Source organism: Nanorana parkeri, unplaced genomic scaffold, assembly GCF_000935625.1.
Source record: "Nanorana parkeri isolate BGI_ZX_2015 unplaced genomic scaffold, ASM93562v1 scaffold254, whole genome shotgun sequence".
Lineage (NCBI taxonomy): Eukaryota > Metazoa > Chordata > Amphibia > Anura > Dicroglossidae > Nanorana > Nanorana parkeri.
Genome location: NW_017306522.1, coordinates 602,472 through 621,197, shown reverse-complemented (window position 1 = coordinate 621,197; position 18,726 = coordinate 602,472). Strand labels below are relative to the sequence as shown.

Genomic DNA, 18,726 nt, shown 5'->3' with positions numbered 1-18,726 from the left:
GGGGAGGGGGCGGGTACAGCTGGCTCTGCCTCTAGATAGGCAGAGCCAGCTGTCACTCACGCAGCTGGGCGGATCCCGTCATCTACGTCGGGATCCGCTCCGGCTGCGGCGTCTCAGTATACCGCGAGCTGTAGCTCGCGGTATACTGAGCTTAGGGTAACGGGAGGACGCTAGTTTGTGTCCTCCCGTTACCCTAAGGAGAACTATGGGGAAAAACACTGACCCCATAATTCTCCTTTAAGCACTATTGTTGCCATACACTTTTCTTGAGAAAGGTCAAGATCAGAATAACCTTTGATATTGAAGGACCTTGTCCATTGCTTGTTCTGCACAAGCCAAAAGGCCTGGTTTGCCAGGTGTGGGTAGCAAGCTTGCTAACATACGTTTACCACGAATAAATATTGTTGGCTAGCTATATTATAGTTATGTTTTAACTTTTAGGACCCATTCACACGGAATCCCGTGCATTTTTCAATGATGGTAGCACAAGGGTAACGAAAAATGAATTGGTGTGAATGGGAGAGTTCACACCAGTGCACTGCGTTGAGATGCTGTCCGCAGGCTCTACTTTTTTTCGTGCAATGCAACGCTGCAAAGACACGCGCTACTGCAACACATCGCTAGCTTTAGTGAAGTATGTCTATGTCTGTGAAATATGTCAAAAGAGGGGGGAAGAAAAAAGCCTAAAAATCGCAATGCAACGGATGGGATCGCATAGAAAATGGAAGGTACAATCCCACCGCACCCAAAACTTTAAAAAAGTTTTACAATAAAAGCAAGATGCTGCACTCTGCGATTCCTGTAAGTGGGTGGGGGCAGTTTGAGGGTGGGAGGGGTTAGGTTATACAACCACGTTTCATGTTATACCCTAAATATGGATTTAATATGAAAAATTTTGAGAAAGATGTCCTAAATAGACTGAGTAAGAGGTGGAACTCCAGTCAAACTTTTTTCAGGTTTTGGATAGAGTGGGTAAGGCACCAATACAACTCACCAGCTATAGAAAGGAAAGCATCAATGTTACTACACAGAACAACAATGGCATCACTATACTCTTCACATGCTCCACACTTACTTGCTGTAGCTAAAATTAACCGACTGGTCACTGAGAACCTCGAACTGGACCGGGCGATCTCCCATACAGTATTTTCTCAGAAGCTCCATACAAATGTGTAGGGTCTTCCTGGAAGGTTTGTTGTCATGAAAAAGATCTCCACCAAGCAGCAAGAAGTCGACCTGTGGAAAGATATGAAAAGTATTACCGCCACACTTTTTTTATAGGATACCGTCAAGCCAAATACAATTCTAAAAGTAACTCTCGCAAGTCACAAGCTGTGTAATAATTCCAGGACAGTGAAGCCCCTGTTCAGAATCACTCTGAACTGGCATGCAGCTTGTAACTCAGCAAACGGCAGCTTCGGGGATCACCATGGAGGCATGCAGGTAGCCTCACACCACCAGTGAAATTCAATAGGATTACATGAACATCCAGCCGGACCTTCCTCCAACATACATCACTTTTGGTACACGCCTCCTAATGAAGCTGGCTGGATGACTGGATGCCATCTCTCCGCTCCAGGGAGATGATGTTGCTGTCCTTGGATATTTCCAAGGCCTTCGACATGCTCTCTTGGCCGTACCTCTTTGAGGTTCTCCGTCACTGGGGCTTTGGTTCCCACTTTATCTCCTGGGTCGCGGCCCTTTATGCCTCACCCCAGGCCAAGCTTAAGTACTGTGGCTTTTAATCATCCCTGTTCCCGATAGCGCGCGGCACCCGCCAAGGTTGCCCCCTATCGCCCATCCTTTTTGCCCTCGCCCTTGAGCCATTGGCAGAATACATTAGAACCAACCCTGATATTCAGGGCCTTGAGGTGGCGGGAACTCACCACAAAATGTCCCTCTTCGCGGATGATGTCCTCCTGTCTCTGAAATCCCTTCCTCTCCCTCGTCAGTGGCATGAGGAACTGGGCAGATCTCTAACTTCTGAGGACTGGCAGCATACCTGGTCAGCGGTGGCCCGTTGCTCCCGCAATGTACTTGCACTCGAGAACTCCTACAAAGTGATGTACCGTTGGTATTACACGCCTGCCCGTCTGGCGAAATTCATTCCCTCCTACTCTCCGCACTGCTTCCGGGGCTGTGGCGCACCGGGCACCATGATCCACATTTGGTGGGCGGCACACCTCTGGAATCGGGTCTACAACTCACTCAACTCTCTTTTTCAACTCACCTTACCAAAGGAACCGTGCAAGGCATTGCTGCTACAGCCAGTTCCACAGTTATCTCGTTACCAGAAGCACCTTGTGTCCCACATCTTTGTCGCCACCAAAATGACAATCGCCAGAGCGTGGAAAACCCCGACTCTGAGCTTCAGGGAAGTCAAAAATCGCATAGATGATATACTGGTCAATGAGAAACTGACTGCGGTTCTGTCCGACACCCATGACCGCTTCCTACTGATTTGGCAACCTTGGATCGACTACTCTAAGCCACCGTCCTTCGATCCGCAGCTTCTCTCCATTTAGAGGCTCTGTACTTCCCACCCCCTCCTGGACACCCTCCCTAGCCCACCACCCTTCCTTGTCCTACTCCCATCTTGTTCTTTCCCATTCCCGGTCTCTCCCTCCTTCTCTACTTCCATGCCCTCTTCCTTCAACCCCCCCTGTTGCTCTCCCTACACCGATCTGTGCTGTTTGACGTCCCCCGTACCATCTGCATCGGATGTCTCGGTGTAGGGGATCGTCCACCTCATTGCTCTCTACTCCATGATACCCAGGGTCCGGACCTGATAAGCCCCCCCCTATGTTGCTCCTTTTCATGTCATCTTAGGTCCTACCCACTATAACTGGACAGCACTGCCCTCTTTATACGCCTATAATTTGTGTTCCTTGTTGCGGGGCTTGCATGCCCTATTTCTGTTCTCTTATTGATTGTAACCTTTATGTGAAAACAAAAATTATAAAAACCAAATAAAACCTTTGTGAAAGGATGCCATCTCTCCCTGTATGACTCTGAGGTCCCGATTGTGACAAAAAGGAGATCGTGAGGGTGGTGGTGGGGTTATCCGGCTTCCACTTTCGATCCTCCAGGTGCCTCCCTTACCTCGCAAGTTAACCCTGCATGATTCATCTGTTGTGGGTCCCCTGATGAAGCCACTGGCGAAACGCGTCAGACCCTATTAAGCTAAGCTAAGACCTATTAAGCTAAGCCACTATAGGGGCAACTATATTTCTGTTAAATCCTGTGATTATTGTCATGTTATTGATTTTGCAACACTTGGATTATTTGAATATGTATGTACTAAAATAGTGTTTACTCAAGCAAATCCCATGCAGGGTTTTTGTTAAATATATGAAATGCATCGCTTTTAACTTATACAAATAAATTTGATATATATTTTTAATATATCTCTCTTGGATGGTCAATTACACCCCTCCAGAAACCCTATTACTTTATAGCTTTCTCAACAAAGCTTCTAGCAGACAACTGTTAAGATCACAGCAGAACTCCAAGCAAACAGTTTGACTTATAAACTGCCTGGCCAAAAAAGTCGCACACTCTAATATTTCGTTGGACCGCCTTTGGCTTTGATTACGGCACGCATTCGCTGTGAGCTTGATTCAATAAGCTTATGTAATGTCACAACATTTATTTCCATCCAGAGTTGAATTCATTTTTCACCAAGACCTTGTAGCGATGATGGGAGAGTCGGAGCACTGTGTAAAGTTTTCTCCAGCACATCCCAAAGATTCTCAATGGGGTTACGGTCTGGACTGTGGTGGCCAATCCATGTGATGAATCCTAGCATTGTCATCTTGGAATATGCCCAAAGTGCTATCAGGGAAGAAAAAAAAGCCATTGATGGAAAAACCTATTCATTCTGTATATTCAGGTAGGCAGCTGATCTCATTTTTTGGGCCCATGACGTTGCTGAACCTAGAACTATTATCCGATGGAAGGCTCTGACCTATTTGCTTAGCTGAATCCAGTTTGTTTTTTTTCTTGGACAGGAAGTGTATATACAGTACATATATGTCAAATTAATTACTTACTTTTTTCGTGTGAAAAAAAGATGCTGAACAGAAACAAATTTCTTATTCTGACAGCCGGCACTGTCAGAATACATAAACAGTGACTGCCACTGATTTTTCAGTCACGGTTCGGCTGACAAATTTCAAACTCCTTCGTCAAAAGTCAATGGAAAAAAAATTGGCTTTTTTTTTTCCCCGAACGGAGGGGGTCTGACAGAGCCACACACTGCACGACTTTCGGCTGAGTCAACAGGACTGTATGGCCATCTATACACCATAGTATACACTATATAGCAGTATAATAGTAGTATATCACAATCAGGCCTCACAAAGACTCTGCTTGAACTTTTTATACACAAAAAAAACACAATAACAAAAAAAGAATAATCAGACAATCCAAAAGCTCTCAGTAAAGTATATTTTCTGATTCATGTGGCAATGCTATACAGAACAATTACCTAAATTGCAGGAGGATTATTTATAAAAACATCTCTCTCCTATATTTTCCTAGCGATGCATTATCTGATGCACAGGCTGCAATTGTAGACAGCAATTACATGTAAGAAAATAAATATGCAAAAAAAAAAGATACAGATTGATATAATAATACACAGGGGGAGCAGGAAAGCTTTTATCGTGTATTTATAAAATAAATACATATAAACCTGTTTTTCCTTTCCAGTTCCATAGTGATCTGCGCTTTCTTTTTTTCTTTGTAGCGCCCACACTCAAAGAAATCAGGTTTGCCTACAGCCTGTAATCTAGTTTGGCTATAGTTCTCTTTTGGGTAACAGGAATACATTTACTATTGGTTCACAAACTCCTACTTGCACATTCCCCCAGGATGACATTGGGCTATAAAGGCAATGCATACGGGTTTTATATATATTTTTTTTTTTATGGGGGGGCAAGGAATAACCTAGGGGGGCAATTGCCCCCCTGTAGCAACGCCACTGGAAGTGAACAATCTAGGACAACATCGCTGAACTGGAAAATGAGCTAAATTGGGGAATTTTTCCAAATCGGCTATTTAGGTCTAGATTGCTCACTTCTCCTTCATTCTCCAAACTCTTCGCCCTTTTAACTGTCCTTATAAATAAGAGATGGGACGTGTTGTTACGGATCAGTCCATAGTTTCACATAATAGGGGTTCAAGGGAAAGATGAGAGAGTGGCGGGCGGGATCCCAGCGGGAACCGCTGTGTAAAAAGGAGCACTGCAAAGTCCCAAAGATATCTCATGATCCTGCCAGTGAAGTTCACCTAATGCAGCTTCATGTGATGAGGTGGCAACAATGGTGCACTGCTCCAGAATTGTTTCCCTCACTGAAAATGGTTTAAAGTTTAAAGCCCAAGTGAACTTTCAGTTTAAAGAAGAACTCCGGGGAAAATTGTTATTAATCCTTGCAGTGGGGCTACCCTTGTACTGCAAGGGTTAGGTGCTCGTTTTGGTCTAGAGAGGAAAATAAAAAGCTATACTCAACTGATCCTTTGGAGCCGGCTTTCTTTTAGTAAAGGCCCTTCCAGCCACTCTCCCCCTCCGCTACAGCGGTCTAAGAGCCCATAAATCATCACGTTCTATACACAGACAGGCTGGGGGGAGTAGTGGCCGGCTCAGAGGACTGGGTGAGTATAACCTTGTTATTTTCCTCCGTAGACCAAAATGAGCAGTTAACCCTTGCAGTGTAGGGGTAGCCCCAATGCAAGGGTTACTAATAATTTTCCCTGGAGTTTTGCTTTAAATCAGCTAAATACATTAAAACAAAAAAGTTTGCAATATATTAGTGTTTGTTTGTTTTTTGTTATTTTTTTTTATAAAGCAGCCACAACCTAAGTAGAAAAGCATGTTCCCTTTCCAGTATGCTGCAGAGAAGGACCCTTTTTCTCTGCACTCTCCCTGCTGTGTTAGGCCAATAGCTCTGCAATCAGCAAAGACTTTACTCCCTGATAAAGAGCATTCCCCTCTTTGACAGTTGTCCCCATGGGAAGATTTCCCCTGTATTCCTGTTCTGGTGACAACTGGAAGCTTTTGCATTTCTCTCACTTTCTATCACAGTGAAAGTGGTTACCAGGACAAGCAGAGAGGGTGACTCTTCCTAAAAGGAACAAAGACAGAGAAAAAAAGAAAAACCTTAACCCTTTCCAACTTTTTCCACTACCAAAAATGCTTTAACTTTAAAATCTGTACAGGCTTGTAAAGTTCATTCGTCACCTATTGGAAATGTGTTATATATATATATATATATATAGCTAGCAAGCAGTAGATATATGCAAAAACGTAATTTAAAAAATGCTTTAAAAAGGGTTTAAAACGTACATGTGTCTTCCCTGTGCGCTCCCGTCCGAAAATCGGAAAAATCTCGGGTGGCCGCAAAGGATCTTGGGGCTGGCGCATGCGTAGTTCAGATTTTCAGCCGGGAGATGAGGAGAGACACAAGGTAAGTCTATGGACAGCGTGCACCAGCATGCAGACACCGTGGGACAGGAAGTGCCAGCAAGGACAGAGGAGTCAGCGCTGGATCGGAGACCCGCAGCAGCGCTGGAGAGAAGGCTGAAAAGGACAGGAAAGAAGAAGAAGATCGGATTAAGAGACATAATTTAAGGTAAGTGCTGACACTAACATTGGGGGGAGAAAAAAAAATGTTATTCTTTTATGTCACTTTAATAATGGGAGCTGGGGACGTGCTTATGATCAAGTGACCGCTGTGACAGCCAATCACATAATCAGGAGCCCGACCCTGGCTCCTAATCGTAAACAGTGACCTATGTCTGGTCTATGTGCTGGGAGTGCTCAGTGAGGACAGTCTCCAGAAACCATCCATCTACTAGCTTGGTGAAGGGTGGAAGGCGAAGGAAGGAGTAGCAAGCAGGAAGTGTCTTGCCTTGCTGTTCCTGTGCGTTTGTGGAAACACACAGCTTACTAGCACACACAAGGGTGGCTCCATAGGACCCTGCAAGGGAAAGGGGCCACCCTATAACAAGATATCAGGACCAGTGCTCAGGGGACCAGCTGATTCTGCAAGAAGCTAAAAGTTTTAAACATCAAGGAGCAGCATCCATTGTAAGTTTTATCAGCAATAGTTTTACTAAACAGCCAGAAGCAAGGACAATCTATTGTTAGTTAGGGGGTTTATGGCATTATCATGAAGAGGACCTTACTATGCATTACACCCTATGATGCGTGCAACAATAGTCAACCATTTAATAGCCACTTGTGCGGCTGGAGTAACAAGACCCCGCCGCTACTTCCTGCAAGGCCCCTCAGCAATTAGAGGCAAAGTACACTGTAATGGACGGCAGAACAATGACCACTGACTATGGATAAGACCTTGCTCTTTCCTGGTAGTCTCTTTCATGTGACAAGCCCTTACATAGAATGACACTACATTTACCTCATTGTCTTTCGCCAGCCGCAGGATCTCATCGAACGTCACAAAAGTGTCGTTCCCTCGTACCGCGTCTTTCTCCATGTAGCCCAGGTGAATGTCGGTCGCCACCAGGATCTTAAATGTGTCTTCGTCATCCCTGTGGACAAAGAAGATGGGTGACTGCTTTATTCACAGTGGCGTTGACCTGTGATTAAGGGCTATTATTTGTGGATACAAAGAACTGCGCTCTAGTTCTATAAATCATGAATAACGCAATAGCAGAAAGAGCTTTTTACACAGTATTCAGGCCATTTATAAGATGAATGCCATTATAATGAAATGTGGCTAGCCTTTGATAAATACAGGTGCAGAGTTAAAAGGAATCTATCGCTTCCTTCAAAAGAAATCTATGTACACACCGACACACACACACATAACGGCCTACTTATAACAATTGGCACAGACGTTCGCCCTGAGAATCTCTCTGCATACGTTTATTCTATGTAAATAGAGGCAAAAATAAACAAACATTTTTAAGGAGAAGTATTGGGAGAGTAAAATATACTCTTCTCAACAGTTTGAGTTGGTGAGTACTGAGCATCACAAACCGCTGATCACACAGCTCACCGTCTTCTCCCTTCTCCCTTTCAGTCACCAGTTTCCTCCAGCGCTCACTGGAGGGACAGACAGGGGAAGCGGCGGGCACCGCTGGCTCTGGCTCAAGAAAGGCAGAGTCAGCTGTCAATCAGGCATTGGCTGGATCCCGACAATATTGTCGGGATACCTACCGGCTGCAGCATCTGCACTGTCAGCATAATGTACTCCTGTGGCCCAAAAGAGAACTAAAGCCAAAAAAAGGTTTGGCTTTAGTTAGGGATGCACCGAAACCTGCAGTGCAAGGATCTCCCTGCTTCTTCTACACCTATTCTTTTTGTAGATCTGTACTTCTCTTTCTTTTTTGCTTGGCCATTCCCCACTAGTGATTAGGGAAGGAGGGGCAGCTGTGAGATCAGGAAGCAAAGCTCTGCTTCTCTATCAAGAAGGTCACCTATGCGCAGAGACAGAGCGCAGAACATGGCATGGTAAGCCCATAATGTGGAAATGGGAGAGCCTACAGGCAATACTGGTAACAAATAACTAGTCCTTTGGCCTTTCCTTGTCTTATTTGGGAGCAAGCTTTCACAGTCAGGGCTACTTTAAGGTGTATTTAAGGCCAAAGCTTCATTTTTTAGTTCTCAATGCAGTGGTGAAAGGTTGGAACCCCTGACAGGTTTTGTTCCTGTTCTCACAGAGGAGATTCATCCTCTTTGCCCTCGTCACCATTGTCATGTCTATGCACATAAATACGGTGAGCTGCATGCAGCAGTTTCTATGTAGTATAGCGTACATTGCACTGTTCATTGAAAATGGTTTAAACATTATTTGAAAACTCTTAAAGTGTATGTAATCACTAACAACTAACTGCTCTTATTTTCTCCCTTGTGGTCAGTTAAATGATCCATTGAAAATTGTTTTGCTATATCTGTTTGATGACTGCAAAACATTATCTGTTGATGCTACAAGATGTCTTAGGCCTTGTTCACACCAAATGCAGAGCAGATCTGGTCAGGTTTCTGCACACGCACGCTTGTCTTTTAGATGGGTTTTTTTTTAAAAGTTTAAAATGGGCTTTTAGTGCGTTCCAGGCATTTGCATGCGTTTTTGATGCGTTTTTGATGCGTTTGTAGATCCAGAGCAGGTAAAATAGGGTCTGCTGCCGTGGAACTGCATGCTGCAATGTGAACTGGAGCAAAAAATACCATTGGAATACATTGGACGCAGTTTTGATCCGGTCTGCAACTGATCTGCTCTGCACCTGCTCTGCGCTTGGTGTGAATACGGCCTTAGAGAGCTTGTAACTTCCTGCGCACTCTGCCCCTCCTGCACTAAAAATCAAAACAGTGTAAACAGTCCTGCCAAGTTTCCACTGTGAACTACAGAACCTCACCCCCTCACCTTGTAATGGAGTTATAAGAGAACTAAGGCCAAACCTTTGTTAGCGTTAGCTCTGTTTTGGGTCACAGGAGGACATGTACTGTTGTTCTCCATTGACCCAAAATTCTGCATGTAACCAGCTATTGCCCACTAAAGCGCAATATTGTCAGGATCCAACCCTGCTACCTGATTGACAGCTGGCTCTGCCTCTCTAGAACCAGAGTCAGCTGTGCCCACTCCTCCGTCTGTTCCTCCAGGCAGTGCTGAATGATTGGAGAGGGTAGGGGGGGAATCCCTGTGGGAAGCGGTGACTGACAGTCACCACTCTCTGCAGAGAGAAGATCGTGATCTGAGCGATCAGCAGTATGTGATCACTCAGTTCTCGATCAATAGAGCCGATGTGTGACAGGTGCAGTGTCACACATCGGCTCTAACTATGGGGATGAATGCATTTTACTTCTCCTTTAAAAGAAGGGAAGAACTTCTGTAGTCCTTACACACTTCCTGTCCGAGAGTGACAATGTTGTTCCTCCATAGACACAGTACAATCATTGAGCGTTGGCACCCTGGGACAGTAAGTGTGTTACTGCTAAGAACGCCAGATAAAAAAAAAAAAAAGCCCCAAAATGAAGCACCACAAGTACGGACTGCTAAGCTGTGACATATTAAATTTTTGTGCTGCAGTTTAGATGCACTTTAGGTATAAATAGGATTAAGAATTTACTTACAGAGATGTCCCGGATGAACTCATTTCTACTCCTTAAATGACAGCAGGAACCAGAGGGACTAAAATCTTGAGTGCCTAAAAAACAATAAAAATAAGCATGTTGCAATGTGTAATGAGACGCCAGTTATCATTTAATATGGCAGGTCTAAAAATGAAATTAAAAAACCTCAAGAAAGGCTGAACTGACCCTGATAAAAGTGTATTCATGTTTTAGGCGTGAGATCACAAGCACCTCCCGGAATGGAAACATGCTGCCATTGACTGCAACAGCACAAGATCAATAGACCCGCTGGGAAAACTTTCCTTCACTTCCTGTTTGAGAGCTACAAGAAGAAGAAAGTAGAAAACTGCCTAGAGTGAGGGGAATTCCTATCTTAAGACAGTCTTCCCAAAACATTTGTCCTCGTCCTCATTGGATTATTTACCCTGACCTCTAGTTCACAGGACAGCTGTAAAATGTAGGATTTCCCATCACTTCCCTCCTCTGTGGCAACAGTCATCAGGACAACTAGAGAGGTTGGATCTTCCTAGCAGGACACATCAATACATTTAGCCAAAGAGGTCTATTTATAAATACTTGGCAGTGAATATCTCTGAACGTTCGCTTCATATATTTTCTTTTCAGATCAAATGTATTGTGATGTAATACTGCATTTTGGCCACTAGGTGGAGCAGAAATGACATACATACATAAATTATATTGATACAGGAAACGAATGTCTTTTACGCGCATCGACCGTAAAGAAAAAATTAACTGATCCAGAGATTGCATAACGGAATAAATCTCATCTCAAAGTGGATGGCGCGAAAGAGATTAGGGATGCACCAATACCGGCTTTTCAGTATCGAGTAGGAGTACCGATATTTATATTTCGGTACTGGTCAATACCGAATACCGATACTTCCGGTAGCATGGAGCCGGCTTCCCAGGCAATTAGAAAGCCAGGCAGCATGTCATTACCTGGCTTCTTGATTGCCCGGGAAGGTGGCTCCATGCTGTTTGGCCAGCCCGATGTCGAATGGCCGGGAAGCCGGCATCCCAGCCAATCAGCATGGGGCTGGCTTCACAGCCAATCAGGAAGCTGGGAGGCAGGTCATTACCCGCAGCCAGGCTTCCTGATTGGCCGGGAAGCCAGCTACATGTTCCCTTGCGGCACTGTCGGTCAGAGGAAATCTCCCTCTGACCGGATGTTCCGGTATCGGAATAAGTATCTGAGTATTTAGGTGAGTACAAGTACTTGCCCAAATAATCTGTATCAGCACCCATACCGATACTAGTATCAGTATGGGTGCTTCCCTAAAAGAGGTTCTCCTGAAAAAAATATTGTACACAGGCAACAGAAGCCTTTATATAAATACCGCACTTGCCTCCAAGGGTTAGCCTTCATCAGTCATGGAAGAGGATCACAGACTATGGCACTGCGGCTCTAGATGAAGGTAGGCTCTTCATCTACAGCAGTGTTCCAGTGTTCTGTAGGATAGATCTCACTTACATGCCCTTCAAGGAAGAAGGTCCACACTTGAATTATTTTACAAACTTTGACTTGGTAGGACAGGAGGACAAAGATGGTGGAATACACAAAACGCACACGGTGTGACAATCCGCATCATTCTTTTGACTCAGAACTGCACAGCGTATCAGCATTGAGTGAGCTTTGGGGTGACTCTGGTGACCCTGATTTTAAGTACACTTGTCACTTACTTAAACTGGCCATACACTTGTCAAAATGTGAGCCCATCCCCCCATTTAACCCCCTCCCCACCTATTTTTCAATTGACTTTTGTTGAAGGAGCCACTCTGAAAGATCCATTCCTTTAGTGTGGATGGGGGAAATCTTTCTTGTTTAGCCTGCAGGGCCAGCATTACAACACACTGAGAAACCACAGCACAGTCATGCTTCACCCCATCCACTGCCAGCACAGTCCAACTCCGTCCACTGCCAGCACAGCACAGTCCTACACCCTCCACTGCCATCACAGCACAGTCACACTCCCCCCCATCCACTACCAGCACAGCACAGTCCGACTCCGTCCAGTGCCATCACAGCACAGTCACACTCCCCCCCATCCACTACCAGCACAGCACAGTCCGACTCCGTCCACTGCCAGCACAGCACAGTCCAATTCTGTCCACTGCCGCCACAGCACAGTCCTACCCCATCCACTGCCAGCACAGCACAGTCCTACACCGTCCACTGCCAGCACAGCACAGTCACACTCCACCCCATCCACTGCCAGCACAGTCCGACTCCATCCACTGCCAGCACAGCACAGTCACACTAAACCCAATCCACTGCCAACACAGCATAGTCCGACTCCATCCACTGCCAGCACAGCACAGTCCAATTCTGTCCACTGCCATCACCGCACAGTCCTACTCCATCCACTGCCGTCATAGCACAGTTCAACTCCCTCCACTGCCATCACCACACAGTCTTACACCATCCACTGCCGTCACAGCACAATCCAACTCCGTCCACTGCCGTCACAGCACAATCCAACTCCATCCACTGCCGTCACAGCACAATCCAACTCCATCCACTGCCGTCACAGCACAATCCAACTCCATCCACTGCCGTCACAGCACAGTCCAACTCCGTCCACTGCCGTCACAGCACAGTCCAACTCCGTCCACTGCCAGCACCACACAGTCCTACACCATCCACTGCTGTCACAGGTAGTCCTACACTGTCCACTGCCATCACAGCACAGTCCAACTCCGTCCACTGCCATCACAGCACAGTCCAACTCCGTCCACTGCCATCACAGGTAGTCCTACACTGGCCACTGCCATCACAGCACAGTCCTACTACAGTCCTACTACGTCCACTGCCATCACAGCACAATTCAACTCCTGTGCTGTGTTATGCGACCTCAGCCCTCCCTTTCTCTCTCCAAACCAGGAAGTGACTGGCAGTGATGTAATGTTAACATTCAGCCAGCCAGGCCATAGATATCAGAACGCAAACCGGAAACCTGGTAAACGATCACAAAATCCGGCATTGCCAGTAGAGCTGCAGTTATTATTTTCAAAATCGATTAGTTAGCTGATTATTAAGTTCGATTAATCGGATAAAAAAATTAAAAAATAAAATACATTTTAAAAATGGCTCCAGTGATGGGACTTCTAGTTTGTATTGAGATTGTAGTCCATCACAGGAGCAAGCTCGGAGCGGTGGAGGTAAAAAAGAAAAACAAAAACTGTGGTGTGCAATATAGTGAAATGAAAAGTGTAAAATTATACAGCAATGAATGCAGAACGGCGCCGGCTATAGAGGACTACAAATCCCACCAATAATACATTATACAGCACAATGCAGAATACCTCCAGCTATAGAGGACTACAACACCCAGCAATGGCACGCTTACCTAACCGTTCTTCCAGCAACTTGTTTCTGAGATCTGGCTGTCATCCGCCCACACCTGCTCCTCCCTACTTCTTCTCCCCGTGTCCCTGTGCCGATCGTGGATTTGGGCGGGTGGTGAGCGTGAGGCGGGGTGTGTCGCGCAGCTGTGTGGAGCCGTGAACAGGGCCAACCAATCGGAAGCCGATTAATCGATGATTGAAAAAGTTGACAACAACTAATCAATTATGTCGATTAGTTGTTGCAGCCCTAATTGCCAGGTAATTCCCTGTAAGTTCCCAGACATGGTGACCATGTGCCACTTTGTTTACCATCACAGGTACGCCACTGCCTTTTTTTTTACCATTGTTCTTCTACATACACCTAAACATGTACCCCTATGGGCAGTCACATTCCAGGCTGGGAAACACTATTATAGAGGATAGAAGAGGGGTGGAGTTCTGTAGTTCTATCCTGTGTCTGTTGTCCTGATACAGAAGGGTGAGTAAGCGTTGTCACCGTAGGACAGGAAGTTTTATTGGCAGGATCAGCAGGTGAAAATGAAGGAAAAGAGGATGAAAAAATGCAATCACAACTAGGGATGCACCGATACCGATATTTCGGGAAAATAAGCACAAAGGGGGCGCCTTTCCTGGTGCAGGTCAATTTTATTTCAATGAACATAAAGTAAAAACAGAATGGTACTCACAAACATGAGTGTCACACTGCCATGGAATGAAAGCTGACAGGCAGTAAGACATCCACTGGGCGATTCCTGTGTGTAGTGACGCTAACGCGTTTCCGGGGCACGCCCCCTTTATCAGAACATAGCGTCACCTTCCTCATCTCCAACTTTAAAGTACGTGTGGCCAATCAGGGGCGAGCCATAGAGGCTCGTCACGAGCATAATGCTGTCTCGGCCGTGTCTGATGTCCGTCTGGGGAACCATGTTGTGGAGGAGTGCTGCGATCAGCCAATAGGGACCCGGAAAAGATCAGGCTCCACCTACTGGGTGTCGCCATCGCTCAACCTATCACGGCACCCGAAAACCGGACTTTAGGCGCCTTGCTTCCTGATTGGCCGGGAAGCTGGCTCCATGCTCCCTCATCATGAGGTGACAGGGGGCATGTAATTACACGACACCCGGCTTCCTGATTGGCCAGCTTCCCGACCAATGAGGAAGCCGGGCAGCGAGTCATTACACGCTGCCGGCTTCCTGATTAGCCGGCTTTCCGGCCAATCAGGGGGCATCGGAGCATTTGGGCGAGTACAAGTACTCACCCAAATACTCTGTATCGGTGCATCCCCAATCACAACATTGAAGGACTGGTAAGCGTAAAGTGTATGTCCAGCTAATCTTGTTTGTTCACTTTTGGATAGAGCACGGAGTGTTAGAACCCCTGTCACATCTGTACTGCTACCTGGAGCTCCATTAGTGAGTTATCCCCTCACTTCCTGTCCTGATGTCACCGGTTTTAAAAGACAGGAAGTGAAAGAGAAGTCTCCAACAGAAATAAAAATGCTTTTCATTAGTAGAGTAGGATAAGCCTAGGGCCCCTGTCAGATTATATCTGTGTGTCCCTGTCACAGATTTTTCTCTCACTTCCTGTCCAGTGAAACCATTCCCAGGAAGACAGGAAGTGAAGAGAAATATTTTTAGCAGATAGCAGTAGAAGCACAACAAGCATTCTAATCCTTCTTCACTATATGAAAAAATATATTTTTTGGTTTCATTAATATTTTGTTTCTGGATATAGCTACAGTTCATATTGCTTGTGGATGACGGTTATCTGTCCATTGGGAAGACTGACATGTACTTATACCAACAGCAGCTATCTTATCATGTGCAATTAGACAATTGACAGAGCCCCATAACATACAAGTTGGGGAGTTTATTAAAACTGGAGCAGACAGAATCTAGATCAGTTGCCCATGTCAACCAATCAGCTTCTATCTTTCATTTTAATGCTTATCTGAAGAGAGAAGCTAACTGATTGCCAAGGGCAACTGTCCCAGATTCTGTCTGCTCCAGTGTTGATAAATTTGCCCCCAGTGTCATTTTATAAATACGCATACAGGTCAGGTTTCATTGCAGGCAATATAGATCTGTAAAGAAAGACAGTAGGCATGAAGAAACTCCTGACAGTGCATGTTGCAGCAATACCCACCTCACTCTGTAAGATCCCGGGAAAAAGTGAGCATGCTGGGAGAGCCCGACAAAACTACCACTCCCAGCATGCCCTGCACTGCAGCACTTTTCTGCGTTACACATTTAATAACTGTTCATATTTACTTTACAAACTCCCACCTAACAAAACAAAATCTCTTGTTTACAGTCAAAAATGGTTTTTTTTACCCCCTATCCTATATTTTATAAACCCTTTCCAGGAAGCCAATAGAAATAATGTCTCCAATGTTCTGCTGTTTAACTTACCCTGGCTTCCATTTTCTCGAAGACCAAGTTTCCTTAGCGCTGAGGCAGAAGACCTACATAAAATGGCCACCAAAAGGAGACAAATACAGATCTGCCTCTAGCGCGTGGTGGTAGAGGAAGCACGTGAGTGTTCGGGGAGAGAGGAAGTGCGGGGTTGGAGAAAGCATGCTGGGAAATGTAGTTTTATATCATTCATATAGGAGAAGAGACTAAGCTGTCTGCAAGGTGAGCAGGGGGGGGGCTGCAATTCTATTGTGATATCCTCCTAGCTGGATCTTTATTTGGCTCGGTGTGATGTTTGCATGTACTAACCTTTGCTTATACAAGAGTGGGATTGTAGTGAATGTCTGATTTGCTATGTATATGATAACTGCAGATGTCACTATCTGCATGTATAGTGTTATTACATAACTTGTATCAGGGGGTAGCTTGTATGTGCCATCTCAGCATGTCCTGCCATCTGGTAGAAGATGCATCCTTTTATCTGGCAGATCCCTCAGTGTCTCTTTCCTAAATGGCTTCCATGCACATCTCTATAGGTTATAGGCATAGTCCACCGTTTACAAAAACTAAATATTAATAAATAAATATATATAATGCACATTGATAACAAACAAAAATGTGCATTTATTAAGTGTTTTGCACTGGCTCCTGCACAGCATGGCAGCGTCAATGCCCAGACTCCTGTAGCTCCAGGTCCGTACAGGGTCACTTTGCTGCACCAGTTAGATACTACTCCTTAAAGTGCCCATGCACCTTACGGATATCGACATAAGGCAATTACTACACGCAAAGTGGATCTACAGGTGAAACTCAAATAATTAGAATATCGTGCAAAAGTAATTGCAGTAAGTGCTGCAAAAGGGGCCCAAACCAAGTACTGAGTACATATGCATGCTTGTACTTTTCAGAGGTCCGATATTGTTCTATGTACAATCCTTGTTTTATTGATTGCATGTAATAATCTACTTTTTTGAGGTTGTGGATTTGGGGTTCTTGGGGTTTTCATGAGCTGTAAGCCATAATCATCACAATTATGACACATCACGGCTTGAATTATCTTGCTTTGCATGTAATGAGTCTATCTCATATATTAGTTTCACCTTTTAAGTTGCATTAGTGAAATAAATGAACTTTGCACCATATTCTAATTATTCGAGTTTCACCTGTATATCCTTTTGTGGGTCTTGAGGAACATATGTAAACAATGGCTTTGTTCCTGGAATTTAGCTTTAACTGTAATGTCTTTCTGTGAATTTCATTATTATAGGTTTGGGAAGTTCTGGTCCTTGGCATCAATGAATGTTGGTTCGGTCCTTTTACCTCAGGCTGTGTTGTATTTATCATCCGCTTGTTTTAACATAAGGAAATTCACAGCATAATAATCCACTTTGTAAAACTCATGAAGATGAGCAGAGAAGAATTATTATATGGTGATGTGCTGACGTCTAGTGGTTGGTTATCACAATTCCCAATAAACGTGTTACATTGTAATACTTACATCTGGACTTCAGTATTATGGGATTGGAAGTTGATTGGTATTGGGTCACATTTACCAGGTTACGTTGTATTCACCAGCTGCTCCCATTACCATGAAGAAATTCACAGGATCGGAAACTGTTATATAAAAATGATGACAATAGACAGGGAAGTATGGGTTATATGGGTATATACTGGCATCACAGCGCCCAATAAATATGTAACATTTTGTGGTCTAATGTTTAGGCTCATATTATGAGAGCTTATAATGGGACATTGTATAATAGTGATGCACCGATACTAGTATTGGTATCGGTGCTGATACCGAGTATGCTCTAATACTTACCCCTGATACCGGAACTTCCGGTCCGACCTCTGACATGCAGTGCTGCGAGGGAACATGGAGCCGGCTTCCTGGCCAATCAGGAAACCAGGTGGTGGCTTGCTGATTGGCCGGGAAGCAGGGTACCCTGCCAATTAGCATTGGGCCGGCCAATCAGCATTGAGCCAGACAAACAGCATGGAGCCAGCTTCCTGGCCAATCAGGAATCTAGGTGGCGGTAATGACCTGCCTCCCGGCTTTCTGATTGGCCAGGAAGCCGGCTTCCCGGCCAATCAGCATGGAGCCGGCTTCATGGCTAATTAGGAAGCCCACTGCCCAGCTTCTTGATTGGCTGGGAAGCCATCTCCATGCTCCCGGAAGTACTAGTTTCGGTATCAGCAAGTACCGGAAGATAAAAATTAGTACTCATGCTCGATACCAAAAAAACGCGATCGGTGCATCCCTAATGTATACTGCTAATCTTAAAGAGGAACTCTAGAAGCTGTGCCCAGAAAAAAAGCAGACAGAGGGTAAAGGACTTGTCGCCAGTATTGCCGATGCTCTCCTTGAAACTGGTCTTATTGACTAACCATGCCTCGTTCTGCACTGTCTCTATGTGCAGGCGGTCATCTTGGTAGAGACAATGCTTTGCTTTCTCATGGCAGAGCCTCCAGCAAGGAGAACAGTGAGCAGCACAGTAGTGACATCGCAAAATCTCAATCCAAATCTCCTTAAAATAACAGTCAAGGGGAAGCAGTGCCTTAGATCTCACACTGCAGATATACAGCTATGATGATGTATACACAGAAGTGCCTAGGCACACTCGCATACCTGGAAGTGCTATTTTTCAGGAGGAAGCAAGAAGTTCAGTCAAAGTAGGGAGAGTCAAGGTGTTCTGGTTTGTCGTTATACTTCCAACAAAGCTGCAAAGTTCTGCACATATAGGTCAGGGGTACTGAATTAAAATTCAAGGTGGTCCAATTTGTAAAAAAAATTCTTTTGAGCAGAGGTCCAGATCAGATCCCATGTCTCTTTAATACCCCCCGCCC

The 18,726-nt window shown here is 45.0% G+C and overlaps 2 protein-coding genes across 2 annotated transcripts in view; one reads left to right on the top strand and one right to left on the bottom strand.

The window, feature by feature from the left end:
- The window catches only part of MRE11A (MRE11 homolog A, double strand break repair nuclease), a 171,661-nt gene extending 161,506 nt beyond the window's left edge, over positions 1-10,155 (bottom strand). The window contains exons 1-3 of the mRNA XM_018556808.1: positions 10,100-10,155; positions 7,422-7,554; positions 1,076-1,236 (exon numbers count right to left, since the gene is read on the bottom strand). Of these exons, the coding sequence (XP_018412310.1) occupies positions 1,076-1,236; positions 7,422-7,554; positions 10,100-10,122 (317 nt within the window). The 5' untranslated portion in view covers positions 10,123-10,155. The remainder of the gene's footprint in view (positions 1-1,075; positions 1,237-7,421; positions 7,555-10,099) is intronic.
- Positions 10,156-16,056: 5,901 nt separating this feature from the next.
- The window catches only part of ANKRD49 (ankyrin repeat domain 49), a 7,511-nt gene continuing 4,841 nt past the window's right edge, over positions 16,057-18,726 (top strand). The window contains exon 1 of the mRNA XM_018556824.1: positions 16,057-16,101. The gene's annotated coding sequence lies outside the window, so the exon portion shown is untranslated. The remainder of the gene's footprint in view (positions 16,102-18,726) is intronic.